The sequence below is a fragment of the Xenopus tropicalis genome, chromosome 2 (genome assembly GCF_000004195.4).
Source record: "Xenopus tropicalis strain Nigerian chromosome 2, UCB_Xtro_10.0, whole genome shotgun sequence".
NCBI classification, from domain to species: Eukaryota; Metazoa; Chordata; class Amphibia; order Anura; family Pipidae; genus Xenopus; species Xenopus tropicalis.
In genome coordinates this window covers 114,451,108-114,469,636 of record NC_030678.2, presented here as the reverse complement: position 1 = coordinate 114,469,636, position 18,529 = coordinate 114,451,108, and the positions used below count along the sequence as shown (strand labels likewise).

Below are 18,529 nucleotides of genomic sequence, written 5' to 3'. Positions count from 1 at the left end.
CCACAACAAATATTTTTCTGTCTCAAAATACCTGTAGTTAGGTTATTTCTTTCACTTCAAACGAACGACATGTGTAAAAGCAGCTTTAAAGTTCGAGTTCTAAATCTTTCCACATGACTAGCATGCCTGCTTTGCTGAAAACATTACAAATACAATATAAAGGTTGCTTTCTGGTTGGCTTATTGTACCAAAGCACTATCTCCACCATAATTGGCAGGAAGATTTAACTGACCACCAGTATTGAAAGAAAGCCTTTTGCTTAGGGTTACTATGCCTGTTACCAGATCTTTTAATATATTGCTGTTGGTAGAAAGTCTTTATAAAAATTCCCTTTATAAAAAGTCCTCTTTGCAGAGACAAAATGCTAGGTATTTGTCATACTTTCTTTTCCTGACAATTTCCCAATGTCCTCTGAAAGTCAACAAAAATGTTTGCCTTAATAATTTTGCCCTGTTAGAAAACTGCATGCAAGTTGAAGCCTGGACAAAACAAGCAGGCAGATAATGGTCGTATAGTTCAACACCCCTTAAATTCACATGGTTTTATGGGCACAAAGAATAGGACACACAGGTGCATTGAGGTGCAACAGGGAGCCTGCTCAATAGACTAATGCCTGCTCAATAGCATTGGTCTATTGCAACTCTGCACCACAGGCTCATTGTTAATGGGTGCAATGAAGCTCATATACAAGTTCTTATTGTATAATGTCTTAATGTGTCACATAGGAATGTGCTTTTTCTTCTAGCACCATAAGTCTGTTTCAAAAGACCTATGTGTCATAAGGTGTTATTTGAATTTGGAATGATGAACAGTTTCTAAATGGGGTAACCTTTCTGAAGCTTAAAACTAGCCTTCAAACATACAGTATATTACCTGGCATCAACTTCTGCATGCTTTCTAAAGAAAACAGTTGTAAAGGCAAGCTAATCTTTTATGGTTCAATTGAATAACTGCATGCGTCACCAAGAGAGTACCTTTGCTGAATCCATACAACAAGACATCATAATGAGTAAAATTGGTGTACTGCAGATCAATACAATGTTATTAAATGTTTCAGCTAAATGAACTCTTTGGCAGTTCACTGATCTGTCAATTGTTTTAGCCTGTTTTAAGAAAGGATATCCTTTAATACTATCTGAGATCTGTTCAAGTAGAGAACTCCAATTCCCTGATGGTGATCAGACAAACTTGAAAAAAAAAAATATATATGCTTTATAGTCAAAAAAGCATTTATGTTTTCTCTAGTAAGAAAACTCTTTGAATTGAGTTTTCAAAGCATACATCTTATGGATAATTAATAAACTTTGTAAGCACTGTTGCCTTTCTTCTTTAGGATCTTATCTTTCTTTATAGCTTGATCCCTAAAGGACCCACTGAAAGTTTATATGTTGGCACACATCACTCTTCCATCATAGTAAAATGTGTGCCAAAGCTCAGGAGAACATTACACATTTATTTCATTACCCCACCCTTCATTTGTATAGGATAGCTACAGGTTTTAGGAAATTACTGTGCTAGGATGTAGATTCAAGTCTGGGATGACATTTTAATGTGTGCTTTTAGTGGCCATCTGGTAATAAATTATAACTGGGATAAAAAAATTGCTCAAATAGTAGTTATTCACAGCAACCAAACAAGTAGCATTCTACTTTTTGAAGTTCATCTTCCATAGACTCCATTATAAGCAAATGATTCTATGTTTTAAAAATAATTTCCTTTTTCTCTGTAATGCTAAAATGGTACCTGTACTGTACGTCATCCTAAAATATAATGAATCCTTAATGTATTATCACAATTAATATCACAAGTGCATTCTGTATTTATTGAATTTATTAAATTCAGCTTTGTAATGTTAGCTGCTATGACAACTCTAACCTCAGTTTCTGCTAATATTTGATCATTTTCAGGAATTTCCCAGCTTAGCTTCTTAACAGTAGCCTAGAGTGCACTAAGCATATGCAGTACCACGGGCACGCATAAGATGGCCTAACAAGATCAAACATGGGGAGCTGCTGTGGACAACATTGAAGGCATGCCACATTAATGTTATAGGGCTGCGAACCTCTTGGCTGGAATGGTTATTTTAGTCTATAAAATGCAGCATTTCTAGCCATAATCCTTTTTTGGTTCCAAAATACCATTTTAATTGTTGCCTCCTTTATTTTATTCCTACCCTTACAAATCAAACTTCCATTTTCCTTGTCCCTTTAGATTGTTCACAGAACTCTGGCAGCAATGTTGGGCTCCCTGGCAGCACTGGCGGCATTGGCATTAGTTGGAGATGTAAGTTTTTTCCATTATTATTGTACTATTGTTCTCTTGGAAACATATTTACATTTAAATGCATAGACATGGGTTCTTTGTCCCCCAAGTTCTCTGTATATACTATAATTTTTATGAAACAGGACTGCATCAATAATATTTTGTGTGACTGTGGCATTTGCACATATACAATATACTACATAATGAGAAACCAATTACATTTAATTAAACATTCTCTGGTCTACTTTTAAAAGTGTAATCTTCTCCGCAAGATAAAGACAATTTTGGTACAATAATCAACACTTTTATTTTATTACTTTATTATGAAAGCCATTAACTGGTTTTGAAACTCATTTTCAAAGAAAACTTTAAATCCTAGTACGATGCAACTTAAATATTTGAGTGTGGGAAAAGCTCTTAAGTTTGTCTGTATATTGTGAATGTAAGCCTGTTGCACTTTCAATAAAATCTGACCCTGCTAGCTTTTGCAACAACAGGGCCTATAGGTTTATAATGTAATCTTTTAAGACATTTTGCCATCTGCTTTCACTAGTTCCTTTGATTTTGTAAATTTACTGGAAATTTAGATTTGATTCATATTGTAAATATTATCTTGGAAGACATTTTATTTTTGTAAATGATATGGTAGCTTTCAAATCTTGTATAATATGTAAGGAAGGTTATTAACTGACATTTTTATTCACTATACATGCCCTCAACTTTTCCTTATGCTAAATGTAGTCCCAATGCACAGAAATGTAACAATTGTAAAAGCAATTTAGTTATTAAGTAGCGGAGGAATAGCTTAAAAATAGAATTTGATCATCTATGCCCCAAAGCATCCCATTTGACTGAATATTCATTTGTGGTGGAACTTAACATTTTTCTGAAGTACTTAAGCATGTACAGTATTCTAAATTAAGAAATTCATTTTCCAAATGACCATGCATGGCTTAAGAAAAAAGTTCCAATTAACATTCATGAATTCAAATCTGAATGGCTGATTAGCACATGATGTGGGGATTCAATATAACTAATCACTTTATGGCTAATTAAGTATCTTAACGCACCCTTTTATTGTTTGATTGCAGAGACCAAGCTTGGTGAAAGTGGTGGAGTGGATTGATTATGAAACACTGGCACTTTTGTTTGGCATGGTAATTACATAGCTTTTGTTTTTTTCTCAGAATGTATTTGGTACTCTGAATTTTGTTAAAGTCCAAATATTCTAATATTCTCTAGGGAAGCGTAGGTACACTTACAAAATAAATAGCACTGCTTCTTGAAAGATGCAAAATGTCTAAATGTATTTAACAGATCGTTTTCCAAAATTATTTGGATCAGTGACTATGAGAGTGAAAAGTTGTCCAGAAGTCCCTATAAAATGCAGCTCTGCTGTTGGGGGGAACTTTAGCATTACAGAGGGAGGCTGCATCAAGTATACAAGTACAACTTACCTTTTATGTGTTTGATGTCTTCCTTTTCAATATCTTCATGGCGTGACCCATTCTTGCTCCAGGAAGCGCATAAGTAGCACTGATTTTCTGGTTAACTGACCTGAAAATCATTGCATACAATGTATAAGCACTGCATTAGTCCCCCTTGACACTTGAAAGACATGACAGAACATCCTAATAAGCCAGTGCTTTCTAGGCATCTTAAATAGCTGTTATTTGCCCATTACCCATCATAAATGACCTGTAAGACACACTGGGCGCTTTTATCATATCAGTCACTGAAGGTTCTGGCAGCTACAGTAAATTACAAATGAATGGACAAATAAATTATTTGCTCATGAGTTAGTTGTGGAGCCGAATTACTGGTAAAAAAAAAAGCCAATTTATTAATAAACACATAACAAACCTCAATATCTATTCTGTTCAGCTACATATGCATGACCAGATAATGTCAGCCTTGTCGTGAGCTGGCTTTTTAATCCACTGTGTAATGATGAGGACTGGTTAAAAATGATTTCCTTTACAATGTTTGTTTTTAATTTAAGACAAATTAATCCTAAACATATAAAATGTAAGTGCAATGGGGATAATCTGCTCTTCATGTCCCCCCATAATAATTTAGTTTACTTCTGCAATTTAAGTAATTGAATTCAATAGCTGCTACTTGTTGAATCAAAGAAAGACTTATTTGATGATGCTTGATTATATATTACTGACTGGACAGGAAATGAAACCATGGCAACATTACGCACAGAGTTCTTTTGTGTCACCAAGTACTTTTAGTGCCAGTGCAGTTTTAACCGCTACCTTATTTTCCTTTTATAAGACTTTTCTTTTTTTTTTTTTTTTTAGTGTTTTACTTCTAATGAAGAGCACAGCAAAATGTTTAAAAGTACAGATGAATAGTCTATATAATGTAACATATCATAGACTCACAGCTTAAACTTAAATTTCTGATGTTGGGAAGTATAAACCTTTCTACCATCTAGCTCTTTCCTGTCATCGTCTTTCATTGCTGCAATTAAATCCTGAAATACTTGCTCAGTATTGTGATTTCACAGTCACCCCTTAATCACCCATAAAGATTTTAGGACTGTAACTGAATCAATAGCTAGTTTCACAGCAAAACAGTGGTGAAACCTGGAAAAAGCTGCAGCCATCTGTAGTATGCATGTGACTTCTGTTAGCCATGACATTTCTGTGCTGTTTTTTATTCCTTGCAACTGATTGATGCTGCCTAGATCTATAACATAGTGACAAATTGAGAGAAAGCGAAAGAGACAGGAACATGGAAAAATGTTGGAAGGGTTACACTATTATCTCTGCTATTGATTCAGTTAGATAAAGTGATTGGTAGCTGTAGGCATATGTCACCCTTATGCTCTCAAAAAAGGAAATTGTTTACTCTGTTGAGTACAGCAAGATTATAGCCTACACTTTCCAAAAACATAATTTAGATAAAAAATGTTTAGTTACAAAACAGGGCAAAGCAGAGATTTCAAAAATTTTTTGATTTGTATTTCAGAAATAGTTATGGCACAGTGGAAAAACAAGGAAAATTACAACTAAACAAATATGTCAGGCGTCAATGTGCCAATACATCACCCACTTAATTTCTAATAATTATTTACAAAGTTTAGAGGAAAACTATACTCCCAGCTCAACATGTATTATAATACATAACAGGTGCAAAGTTTTCTATAACACATAGAAACCAATTACTATGCATCAGTTACTCAACTGTTTGAAAGCAAACATTTCATTGGCTACCTGGAGCAAACTTTGTGTCTGTTATTCCCCTATTGTGCCTATGAAGCTGTTTAACTTCTTGAGGTTTTTCATTAGCACCTATCTAATATATTACCCATAGCAGGATGCATGGGCATCTCTGACAAACCCAGGTTTGTTCGTTTTGCAGTGCTACAATACATTAAACATAATATAGGCCCCTACCCAGAAGAGCTTTCAATCTAAAATTGTATTTTATTAATAATAATAATATTTAATATAGGTATTATATTAATGGCATATTGTAAGTAGATCCTTAAGCTTTATCCCCATTTATTCACATTTCCACCTAATTACAAGTATTGCCTGTGTGGTTTTTTTGTCTAGACTTTTTTTTTTTAAACTTTTCTTTTTTTTGTAGATGATTTTGGTGGCAGTGTTTTCTGATACTGGATTTTTTGATTACTGTGCTGTAAAAGTAAGTATCTTTTGTTAACTGTCTCCTAACTAACTGTTTTACTTAAATAATAAAGTGTATTTTAATTTTTTTTGAGAACATGTTGATCTGGAAATGTTTGCTAAGATATTCAACACTACTTTCTTTAAAAAGTTCAATAACTGGACATATATAATGCATATTACTATTGTACAAGTCTTTTGTTTACCATTGGAAAGATTCAGTATCGGTTGTAAATAGCAACAACTTTGCGATGTGAAATAAAAATAGCTTGCATATATTTAGTATGCTTGACAGTTATCTGTGCACGAATGGCTTTCTTTTATATTTGTTCAATCAGAAGCCTGCTGAAGCATTTTGTGTGAAGGGTAATGATAGCCTCACGCCTTGTGCTTTAGATGATCACACAGCAGTATTTCAGCCATGCGGTTAAATGGTGACTTGAATGTAGTAAAAATGTATCAATTAGCTTTTCAAAAAGATTTACAATTTCTTAGTTTAAAGTAATTACAAGTAACAGTTATGATTGTTATGCCCCATTATAATGCTACTCTTATATGCTAAAATGCAGATTGAAAAGCTTATGTGTACAAATAGGTAGCATAGAATGTTAGTACTTAGATATGTTCAAATCTGTCCTAAATGTGTATAAAGCACACATATACAAACAAAAGATCATGTAAGAGATCTATAATATAAAATCAGGACAAAACCATAGTCCAAAATACCACAGTCCATGCAGGACAGACATTTATACTGTGCTTAGTTTCTCATCTCTTTCATTTCAATGGCTTGGAGCTTGCCAGTTTTCAGCAGATACATTCTGCATTGCTTCACAGAAACCATACCAATGAGTGGCATAGAGCTACATTAATATCTAAAGTAGCAATTCAGTTTGTAGGTTTTTTACCACTCTTCTAATTATGCATACCAAGCTGCATTTTGCAATTGTATGTTTATCAATAAAACTCAACTCAAACACAATGCATGTCTCCGCTTTCACTCATCTAATGTAACCTTGCTCATAAAAACAGTATTCTATGAGTCAGTTCTTTTGGAATGTCCCATAGGTTAGAATGGTAAAGGTAAGAAGTTGATGGTTATAAAATGCTTTGAAGAAATAAAAGTAATTTTCTTTGGTGGCAACAATAAAGCATCTATTGTAGATGTTATATAGTGAATTATATAACCCACATTTGTAAAAAATAAGGATATTATAAGTCACCAAGAAGTTCATGACCGTACAGGTTTTATACAGATTTTACATATATAGATTAAAACGTAAAAAAAAACGTAAAAAAAAATTATATATAGTATGATGTAGATATATTTAATGAACTGATGCTATTACTCCAAACTAGTTTCTTCTTATATTTGTTTTTTAAAAGCCTAATCCTATCAATTGCTAGCTGTTAACCTCCACACAGTATTTAACAGCAGGGATTTGTCTTATTAACCTCTGTACTCGTTGTTTTTATTTATATCCCTAGGCTTACCAGCTATCCAGAGGAAGGATCTGGCCCATGATAATTATTCTCTGTCTTATTGCGGCCATTCTCTCTGCATTCTTGGACAATGTTACCACCATGTTGCTTTTTACTCCGGTCACAATAAGGTAAAAATCATTAATTACACTTCATGTGGAGACTTGGATTTACCTGCTTTTAGGGAATGTTATATATCCAACTGTAAGAGGCAGATTTACAAAACGTTGTGTTATTCCCCTGCTTGATATTGCAAATGTTTTTTGTTTTTTTCTAACCAAATGTTAATCTTTTCCCTATGTACTAAACCATTTTCAAATTCTAACATTGCTTTATTGCAAGTGTAACCTTATCTTGGCCTAAAAGTGCCTTTCCAGCTAGTGGTGGTAGCCCAGATGAGCCCTTGCTAAGTGGAGGAGAAAGGGGAAGGTGTTGAGCAACTACACCTCTCTACTACTGTGAAGAAGCAAAAATAGGATGGCAGAGGTTGTTGCAAAAGAAACAAAAGGGATTTTATTGAAACCAGACCACAGTGCCAATACTCACAAAGCAATGAGGTAGTATTGTTGTCAGATACAGTCGCAAGTAGAGCAGAGAAAATGTAACACCACTGGGGAGATGATTAGTAGGTAACTCTTGTCCTAAATGCTAATGTCCCTGAGGGATAGAGATGTAGCGAACTGTTCGCCGGCGAACATCGGGTGTTTGCAAGTCCGCAAATTCGCGAACTTTTGGCGATGTTCGCCATTTTGGGTTCGCCGTGTTTTTTTTTGGCGTTTTTTTTTGCTTTTTTTGGCGTTATTTTTTGGCGTTATTTTTTTTGGCGTTTTTTTTACAAAGTATTTTTCAGAGAAATTTTTGCTTGATCCCCCTCCTGCATGCCACTGTCCAGGTCGTGGCACCCTTTAAACAACTTTAAAATCAGTTTTCTGGCCAGAAATGGCTTTTCTAGGTTTTAAAGTTCGCCTTCCCATTGAAGTCTATGGGGTTCGCAAAGTTCGCGAATATTCGCGAGTTTTGCTGAAAGTCCGCAAACGGGTCCGCGAACATTTTTGGCGATGTTCGCTACATCCCTACTGAGGGAGTCAAGGAACAACTGTAAAAACACCCCTTTAATGCTACATGCTAGTGGTCTAGATCCCCCTTCCCTGGAAACTGTTTCGGGAGAATCCCTTCAACACTGTGGTTTCTTCACTTTAGGCCAGTATTGGCAAAGTATAGCTAGATCCAGCTACAATCCTTTGTTGGATACTATACAGTTAGTAAAAGTTTTGATACATTGTAAATTAGATCAAAAAGCTGAAAAATCCATCTGGACTCCCCAGTTCATTCTATAATAAATGTATCCCATGGATATATTAACAACTATAAGAAAATACAACTATTTGTAAAGATCCTTCAAACTTTGTTTGGCTGCAACCAACTCACTTATGTGAGATTTATCAAATTGTGAATTTAAATTTCACCACAGTAAGTCCCCTACTTTATATTCATTCCTATGGGGTTTTTAGAAGCATATTCATTAAATAATGAACTCTCGCCAATTGATAAATACACCTCTATTTATTCGTATAGGATATTTAGAGAGTGGGGAAGTTATCCTATAGGAATGGTAGAGAGAGGGGGAATTTTTACTTTTGCCCCATGGTGTAAGTTACCGCCAGATTTTACCAGGTCTAACTGACTGATTCCAGTATGAGTATGTAATTTACAACAGGTCATTGGCAAATGCAAGTATGAAGTGTTTATGGTAGGAAATAGGTAGTATGAGGTTTAGAAAGCTGACAAAAAAATATTTGTATCTGATAAATAAACCCTATTTGTACAAAAGAAGTATTAGACATCCAATACAGTTTATTTTCATATTAATACTATTGTCAGTTCTCCTTTAAATGTAGGAGGTCTGATTTCTGGCAATGTTAATGCTAATAGTAACTATCAGTCGGGTGAAGTTATGGGTATTTTTCAGTCATTTTTAGTAGATACCAAGATTAAAATTAGCTTCCCAAGTTCTAATATATTTGAGCAAGATTAGTAGGTATATTTTTAATCTAAGTGCTTGATATAGCTAATTAAAACAATTACCATATAGACCAGCCTTGCTTTTTCTGAGTAATATCAAATCATCTCAAGGAATAGGTTTTTACCTGAAAGTATACTTTGAAACCTACAGTTTGCTAATGGCTTCTATAAGACCATTCAGTACAAAGTTGTTTCCATGGAAACAGCAGAAATATTCCGACTCCAAACAGACTGCATATTTAAATATTTCAAGTATATATGTTAAAGGGAACCTTGTACTTAGAGATTATGAATTGTTACTTTCTCTCATTGATGCTGCTTTTTAGACCTCCTTTAGTTTACAATATACACAGGGCTGTGCACGGCTCCAGCAGCCTATTAATGTGATGGGTCTCTGTAAGCAGGTTTAAGCCAATGTACAAATTCCTCTTTAGAATGACAGCTTTCAGGCTTTTTATTTCTCAACATGATTTATTCAATCTACATAATTATAGCATTGTCAAATCTCAGGTTAAGGTTTATTTTTTAAGGGTAATGCCAGGGTAACAATTACAAAGAACTGACTTGCTGTATTCAAAAAAAGTAATGCAGCTGTATGGAGGACAATGCAGTGTGAATCACTAATGTGTATCAATTTGCTTATGTTTAGGACCTTTGTCCTGATAAAGCATGCTTGCTCATGCAATTTCTATCACTTTTTTAGGATTTAGCTCTTGCATTAGCTCTATCTTAATGCAAGTGTTATAAAAGACCAGGGCCGGAACTAGGGGTAGGCAGAAGAGGCAGCTGCCTAGGGCGCAACGATTGGAGGGCACCAGGCAGGAGCCTCTCCTGCCTACCCTAGCGGCGTTCCCTTCTCCTGCCCCCGCCAGTTGGCATTGTCCCGTCGCGATCCCCGTCCCCCACGCGACAAAGCAAGCGTGGCGGCGAGGTGGCCGACCGGGTTGCCTAGGGCGCCCGGTCGGCTTGACCCGCCCCTGTAAAAGACCCCATTAGCGCTGCAGCTGCTGTTTTCCCAGCAACACTAAGGGACTGCTGAGGATTTGATGTCAGATGTATTAATGTATAATTTTATTTATAAAGTGCTTCTAGGATTTGCAGCACTGTACTATTTTAAAATAGAGAAAAGTACACAAAGGGAGGACACCATTATAATAAATTATAATAAGTAAATACATATAAATATATATCATTAATACACAAAGGACTTATGACAATTAGTGATAAGCAAATTTTTTCACCAGGCAAGGATTTGCAGCGAATATCCGCATTTCGCCATTGGCAAATTGTTTTGGGAAACTTCCAAGAAATTTCCCAGCTGCAAAATAGCTGTTTTCGTGCATGTCAAAAAACATGCGTGGCACTCTTGCTTCACAAATTTTTCACCAAATTTTTTAATAGTTTCCCTAATTTTTCAGTGAAGCGAAATGGGACAGATTCATTCATCGCTAATGACAATGAAATGAGACCAGTAGAGTGTTATGAAAATATTTTCTAATGAACGTACAATAAATTTAATCAATAGTTGTTTTATGTTTAATAACATTGGACCAATCGAAATGTAGCAAAGCATTTGGGTCAAATACATTGGTATGTACTTTGCCTAGATAATTAGATATCTATCTTTCATTATATTCCAACACAGTCTCCAACACAAAGATGAGAGAGGGATAGTGAAAAATTTTGGAAACAGTACAGAATTTTTAAATGATTATATTTATTTCCTTCCCCTTCAATGCATGATAGAAAGTTGCTTAGTATTACATTTCTTACATAATTAACAGCAGTGGAAAATATTTTTTCTTTCTTTTCTCAGTTTCTCAGTCTCCCTTTATGTTATAAAATGATATAGTACTTAACATACAGATCCAAGTGCATTAGAACAGCATTAAAATACTGCCTCTCTTTATCCCAGATCAGATAAAAATGGGGATCTGGATTATGGGAGATTTTGTCTTGATCCTTTTAGTCACTAGTAGCAATTCCAATTTCCACAACAGGGGAAAGAAGCTTTGGTGTGCTATGTGCTATTTTATCCTAACTGAATACTAAAACGTCACTATAAAAGTCCTTCTTTTTCCTTAAGTATTTCAACAGCTATAGCTAATTTAATATTCTAGTAAGACTTGCCATGCAATAAAGTTTACAAGGAAAAATAAAAAATGTTGAGCATCATTAAAATCATTATTTTGTATACAAACGTAGTGACTATGAATGATATTGTTCATGAATTCATTGATTAAAATGAAAAGGCACAATGTGTATGTTAAGTTTGTTGATAGATAAATAGATTGAGTAGGGCTTTCTAAAATGAACTGCTGGGTAATAATTAATTGACATATACTTCTCATGGGACCTGTTATCCAGAATGCTTGGGACTTGGGGTTTTCGAGATAAGGTCTTTCCGTAATTTGGATCTCCATACCTAAAGTTTACTAAGAAATCATTTAAACATTAAATAAACCCGATAGGATTGTTTTGCTTCCTATAAGGATTAATTATATTTTAGCTGGGATCAAGTACAATGTACTGTTTTATTATTACAGAGAAAAAAGAATCATTTTTTAAAATGTGAATTATTTGTTTCAAATGGTTTCTACGGGAGAAAGCCTTCCAATAATTTTGAGCTTTCTGGATTACAAATTTCCGGATTACGATTCCCATACCTGTACTGGAGTATTAACATTGGAGCATATATGTGTACTATATCAGAAACCATATATAACCTAAACATAATTATTAAAACAAACTAGAAACTAAAAAAATGTTTTTATACCAGAGCACTGAATATCTTGAACCTTGTTCTATTTAACTTGGCATCTTCCCCTTTTCTAAAATATGGCAGGTTATGCGAAGTACTCAATCTTGATCCAAGACATGTCCTTATTGCCGAAGTCATCTTCACAAACATCGGCGGTGCAGCTACTGCTGTTGGTGATCCCCCCAATGTGATAATTGTTTCTAATCAAGAGTTAAGAAAAGTGGTATGTATGAAAACATATTGCACATAGTTATGAGCGAATCTGTCCCATTTTGCTTCACCAAAATATTTGCAAAATGGTGAACAATTTGTGAAATGCAAACACAATGGTGGAATTTCACAGTGAATCAATGCCTTGCGAAAAAATTTGCTCATTGCTAAATATACACATAAAGATTATTTTAATTGTTACGTGTTTTCTATAATCATTTTCCATTAACTGATTTTTTTTTTTTTTTAAATAGTTTAAAAAATGCTTTAAATAGCAGCACTTAAAAAGCTAGGCTTCCTGCAGACCCATTTCAGAAAATAAGTCTTGCTTTTAGGCTGTGTTTTTGCATTCCTTACTGATGTTTCTGGAGGGACAATTGGGGGGATGGAGGAGAACGCATTAAGCTTAGCTGTACAGTATCTTGCCAGTAATACTACTGATTGACAGAAAAGAGCATGAGCAGTGTGTTGCATTAACCTTACATAATTAAGATGGGTTGAAAAAAGACCAAAGCCCATCAAGTTCATCCCTTCCAAGCAAACCCCAGCGCACACCCATACATCTGTTATTGCCCTCTGATGTACTGTTTTAAAAAAAAAAAAAAAAAAAATATATATATAGTAGAGTAATAAATGATGATTGCATCACATTTGGCATGTATCATCTAAAAAGTTGCAATGACATAAAAATAGACCATAGAAATATTTTTCTATTATTTCAACTATGAAATGAGGATTTAAATTTTTACTTTCTAGTCTGGCTTTTACTACCTGCAGCTTAGCGCTGCCTATCCTTTCCTTCTTTTTTCTTGTTTTGCTACTTATTTTAAATTCCATTTTACATATTTAAAAATTGTTACTATCACCTTGACTGTAAACATTTCTGAATGGAAACCCTGTCTGTTGTACTGCTGGCCTTAAATAAAAAGTTGCATGTCACAAAAGCTTGAACTTTTCTGCCCCAAGGTACTGTTTTGTTTACAGCAACAGTGCCTTCATGTTTAACATTTTTCTTTTTTGTTTGTTATACTCATAGCTGGTAATAGAGTTCTAAGTCTTCGCTTAGTTTTGTGAAATATCTTCCTTCATTAAATCTTTCTGGTTGAGCTGCTTGTTTCATGGAAATCTTTAGCCTATTTGTCCTTAAGCTGCATGCTGTTCCTTATCTAATTTGTTACTCTTCAGTGTACTGGGCTCCGCAGAGAGAAGCCTTTGTGCTACTGAACTTTCCCAGTCATTTGCAAGCCCAAAAGAATTGTCTCTAGCAATTACAAACTATGTTAAAATGGAGAAAAAGGCCAAAGGACAATTCCAGTGACAACCAACTGGCATTAAAATAATGACAGAAATATAGAAATAACTAGTGGTACCATAACTGTGTGCAAAATAAAATAAATAGCCACCTTCAAAACAGCAATTTGCAATAAAGAATAGACATTTCAGTCTTGCTGAAAATGGCATAAAAATATACACTAACCACTATACATAGGCGGTATTGTGCAGTAGATGTTTGATTAGATTTTAGTATTGTCAGATTACTGACAATAAAGATAACTTTATATGTGATTAACCTATATTACTTGCATTCCCTGACAAATTCCACTTCCAGATTTAATTGGGCAGATTGGCTGATTTTGACCATACTGCCCCACTACATTGGCATATAGGGCAAGTTGGGGAGTGCTGTGTAAATCAATAATTGTGTATTTTGGTCAACAAATCATTAAATGAATGGATAATTGAGCTTTAGAATTTTGATTTAGGGCAATAAACAGGACTCCAACATCATTAGCCATTGTTTTTCCACAGAGGAGTTGTGCAGGTACAAATTAAAAGGAAGCAGAGTCTTAACTGCACATAAAAATGCTTCTTACTATTGGTGACACTGTGGCCATAAATACTTTTTAGTACTGCTGACGCTTTGGCAAATTAATTCACACTGGGCAAATTGATTTAATCAAATGTCTTCAAACTTGAGCTTAATACAGGTATAGGACCCATTATCCAGAATGCTCGGGACCTGGGGTTTTCCGGATAACTGGTCTTTCCATAATTTGGATCTTCAAACTTTAAGTCTACTAAGAAATCAATAAAACATTAATTAAACCCAAAAGGATTATTTTACATCCAGTAAGGATGAATTAAATCTAAGTTGGGATCAAATACAAAGCACTGTTTTATATTTACAAAGAAAAGGGAAATCAATTTTAAAAACCTGAATTGTTTAATTGAAATGGAGTCTATGGGAGACAGGCTTTCCATAATTCGGAGCTTTCTGGATATTGGGTTTCCGGATAATGGATCCCATACCTGTACTTTCCAATGGTTGTCTAAAGTGCTTTTGATATCCTCTTAGTGTAATAGGTAAAGCTTTACATATATGAATATATCTCGACTCAGTGTAACTTTTGCATGGAATCTTGACTCATTTTTTGTTTCCCCTCTCTCATGCTCAGGAATTGGACTTTGCAGGATTTACTGGACATATGTTCTTAGGAATTTGCCTGGTTCTTCTAGTATCTTTTCCATTTCTCAGAATTCTGTATTGGAACAAGAAACTTTACAATAAGGAACCCAGTGAAATTGTTGGTAAGATCTGTGTATCATCTTTTATATATAGATCAGAGTGGATCCCATGCTTTACAGGATGGGTCTCCATGATCCTTTATAATACACTGAAATGTCTTGCAGTACCTGAGAAAAAAGTTATGAAACCTTGATTTCGCTCTTTTGGTTATTCATAATAAAACTTTCAAAAAATGTTCCATAATACAATGCAAGGGGTTGTTCTCCTTTAAATGAACATATAAATAAATAAATTTTACATTCAGGTGTTTCAGATTTTTTGCCCCCAAGTAGTGATGAGCAAAATATTTCGCCAGGCATGTATTTGTGGAGAATTTGTGCTTTTTGTCATTGGCGGATTGTTTAGCGAAACGGACACAAAATTTAGCTGCAGGAAAAGTGTTTTTAAAAATGATGCACGTGTAATTTTTTTTTTAAATAGATAGATTTGCTCATCACTACCCCTAAGTATTTAAAGTAATCCAGTTTGGAATTTTGGAGGATATCTGTTTACTAGGGTCCAATCAGTGCCGGATTTATGATTGGGGCACCCAGAGGCCACCCCATTCTCTGTGCCCTCCGCATGTGCATCCCCTTTTCACTCACATATGGAGCACTGTTCCAGTGCCAGTTCAGTCGCTTTAGATTTTTTGCTCGTCCAGTCCTCAGAGCTCCATATGAGAGCAACTTTTATTTGCAGCTCGGCGGCACGCCACCCCTAAATTTTTGCTGCCCTAGGCCTGGGCCTTTGTGGCCTCGCCACAAATCTGGGCCTGGGTCCAATAGCTTTAGTAACCAGGCAGTAGTATAAATGAGAGAGGCCAGAGTAGAAAGGTAAGTAATGAAGGTAACAATAAAACGTGTTACTGTATATACCTTATGATTTGTGTATTTAAAGGATATTAGATAGTATCAGGATACAACAAACGCAAACTTCAAACAAATCCTGTTTAGCACACGTCCCCCCCCATTTTGACCAAAGGTACCTGAAAATTAAAACTTTTCTGTCTCTAAACTGTATTTTCCACGTTCCGTTGTCCTGATTCTTAAATGAACTGCCTCAGGAATCTATGCCCAGTGAAGGACAGGTCACTTGGGTGTGGCAAAATGTTAGGCACCCCCAAGTGACTTAAATCGCTTACCTTGTACCCCGGGCTGGTGCCCCTGGTAGGAGAAAACCAGCCCAGCCCGGGGTACCGGTAGCAAGTGATTCCTTCTTCTGCGGTGAAATCCCTGGGCATGCGCATGCACAGTAGAGTGAAAAGCTGACTTTCTTGTTAAAGTTCGACTTTTCACTCTACTGCGCATGCGCAGTGCGCCAACGCAGAAGAAGGAATCGCTCGCAGCTACCCCGGGCTGGTGCTGTTCTCTCTTAACAGGGGCACAAGGTAAGAGATTTAAGTCACTTGGGGGTGACAAACATTTTGGCACCCCCAAGTTAAGGTTAAGTTTTAGTCAGAGAGTTCCTTAAGTTCCTAGAGTGAGACTTTAGGTGCCAGACCAAAAGGAAGGATGAGTATCAGAGAGGCAGTTGTTTAGATTTACCATATCCACATTTGTAATTATCTTTGTAAATATATTTATTTATTTAGATTCAGTATTGTTTTGTGTTGTTTATTGTTATTGATGTGTGGATAGCTTTTGTTAAATGTATATTCTGATTTACCTATCTTTTATTAATGAACTCTTATAACGAGTGAGTTCGTAAAATGGTGAATCACGGAGAAACATGGCTACCTCGTGACTTTTTTGTGACCATGACTTTGTTGATTCAACCACGTTTTATTTGATGCGACCGCAACTTTTTTCCCTCACTACCAATGCAAAAATGCAGAACTTCGCAGCAAATCCATGTCTGGTGAAATATTTCACTCATCACTACTCATAACCCGGAATATGTATGTACTTCTGTGTATGAAAATAAATATACCTATTTACATAATTTCCAGTTTAATAACCAGACCTTGCCTCATGGCAGGAGAGCCTTTGAAATTCCATCTACACTATTCAAACTTGGGATATAAAAGCAAACACATAGCCTGCATTACATAGGACTTTCAGATTTGCCAGTAGGCTAAAAAATGTGTTTGCCACACTTTTGTTGTGCTGAAAAAAAAAAGGATTTGTTTTTACTTTTCCCCTTCTACCCTGCAACAGCTTCAGAAAATGAGCCTTTATGGCCTGAATTAAGTGTACTATTTGTTAATTTTCTGTTTTGGCTAATCTTTCCTGCAGCTCTCACTCTAGTATTCACGTAGTTTTTACCGTTCCTTCTCCTTTAAAGAACAAGAAAAACAAAGTAAGCTTTATCAGAAAGGTAAAATTGTAAATTCATCCAGAACACAGTCTTCAGTGAAAAGAACATCAATCCTAAAAATAATAGTAGAAACTTAATGAAAACTTTCTGAAGCCTTTCTGAGCCCTAACGGCTCCCCAGTAATGATTATGAGCACAGGTGTATAATCCCTGGCTCTCCACCAAAACTGAATATGAATGTAGTCATAATAAGCTCACCCCGTAAATTATGTGGTCCGGGTGTATAAACCCCAGACCTCCAACCTCCACCTCCAAAACACAACTTCAAAATTGGCAAAATTATTAGGAAATACACTCACCAAAGGCAAGTAGTGGTCCAGGTGCAGTGCCCTGAACCCATAGCCTAAGGTATTAAACGAACATCAGTTGGAAGAGACATAGCACTCACTCCTTGTTCCACTAAAACTTGTCTTTATTGTAGAGATCTTAAAACAAAGAAAGTCTTGCTAATAAGCTTATTAGTTACGTGACCCCTGGCATGACCTTCTTTGTATTAAGATCGCTACAATAAAGACATATTTTAGTGGAGGCGGTAGTAGCATTTCTCTTCCAATTGATGTTCAGTGAAAAGAACAACCACTTTTCTTTTATTCTGTATACATGATCTACTGTATCAGACTACCTGCTCTCAGAAAAATCCTTCAGGGCACGGCACAAGTCTGCTCAGTTTTCTCCTCTCTCCCCTCCCATCTCTGCTGTAATCTGAGCTGAAAGCTGTTCTGTGCCTGCACGCTGCTGCCTAGAAGTGAAGTCAGACCAAGCTAAAATGGCAGCTGTTATCTTAAACAGACAGAGGGGGCTTCAATGACTGTTAATAGTGATGAGTGAATTTTTTCGCAAGGCATGGATTCGTAGCGAATTTCCGCATTTCACCATTGGCAAATTGTTTCACGAAACTTCCGTGAAAGTTCACCGTGGAAAAATGTCACAATTGTGACAAATCTATTGACAATAAAATGCCAAAATGCCTTTCCTTCTCCTTTATTGCAATGATGTAAACAATAAAAAACACATTTCTGATTGGAACTTTTAGTTTTGTGTCTCTAATTCTTTATTAACATATAATGAATCTCCCTCTCCCATACTTTAGGTAGGGGATCTACTTTAATAATTTCTTTTTTGAAGTAATCAAAACCATTCTATTTGATAGTTTACTTTTAAATACTTATTGTTCTAGTGTGCAATTTAAAAAGGCAAGTAATAGGTTTTATGACATTTTTGAAAATAGGGTTGCTAAGCAGTGTAGTATTGAGAGGCATCAAATAAA

At 35.5% G+C, this 18,529-nt stretch overlaps 1 protein-coding gene across 3 annotated transcripts in view; it reads left to right on the top strand.

Annotated features, from left to right (window-relative positions):
* Positions 1-18,529, top strand: part of oca2 (oculocutaneous albinism II) — a 129,521-nt gene that overhangs the window by 64,846 nt on the left and 46,146 nt on the right. For all 3 annotated transcript variants that reach the window (XM_031897023.1, XM_012957695.3, XM_012957696.3), the window contains exons 10-15: positions 2,212-2,283; positions 3,354-3,419; positions 5,869-5,925; positions 7,395-7,519; positions 12,256-12,394; positions 14,838-14,970. In XM_031897023.1, coding sequence (XP_031752883.1) covers positions 2,212-2,283; positions 3,354-3,419; positions 5,869-5,925; positions 7,395-7,519; positions 12,256-12,394; positions 14,838-14,970 — 592 coding nt within the window. The remainder of the gene's footprint in view (positions 1-2,211; positions 2,284-3,353; positions 3,420-5,868; positions 5,926-7,394; positions 7,520-12,255; positions 12,395-14,837; positions 14,971-18,529) is intronic.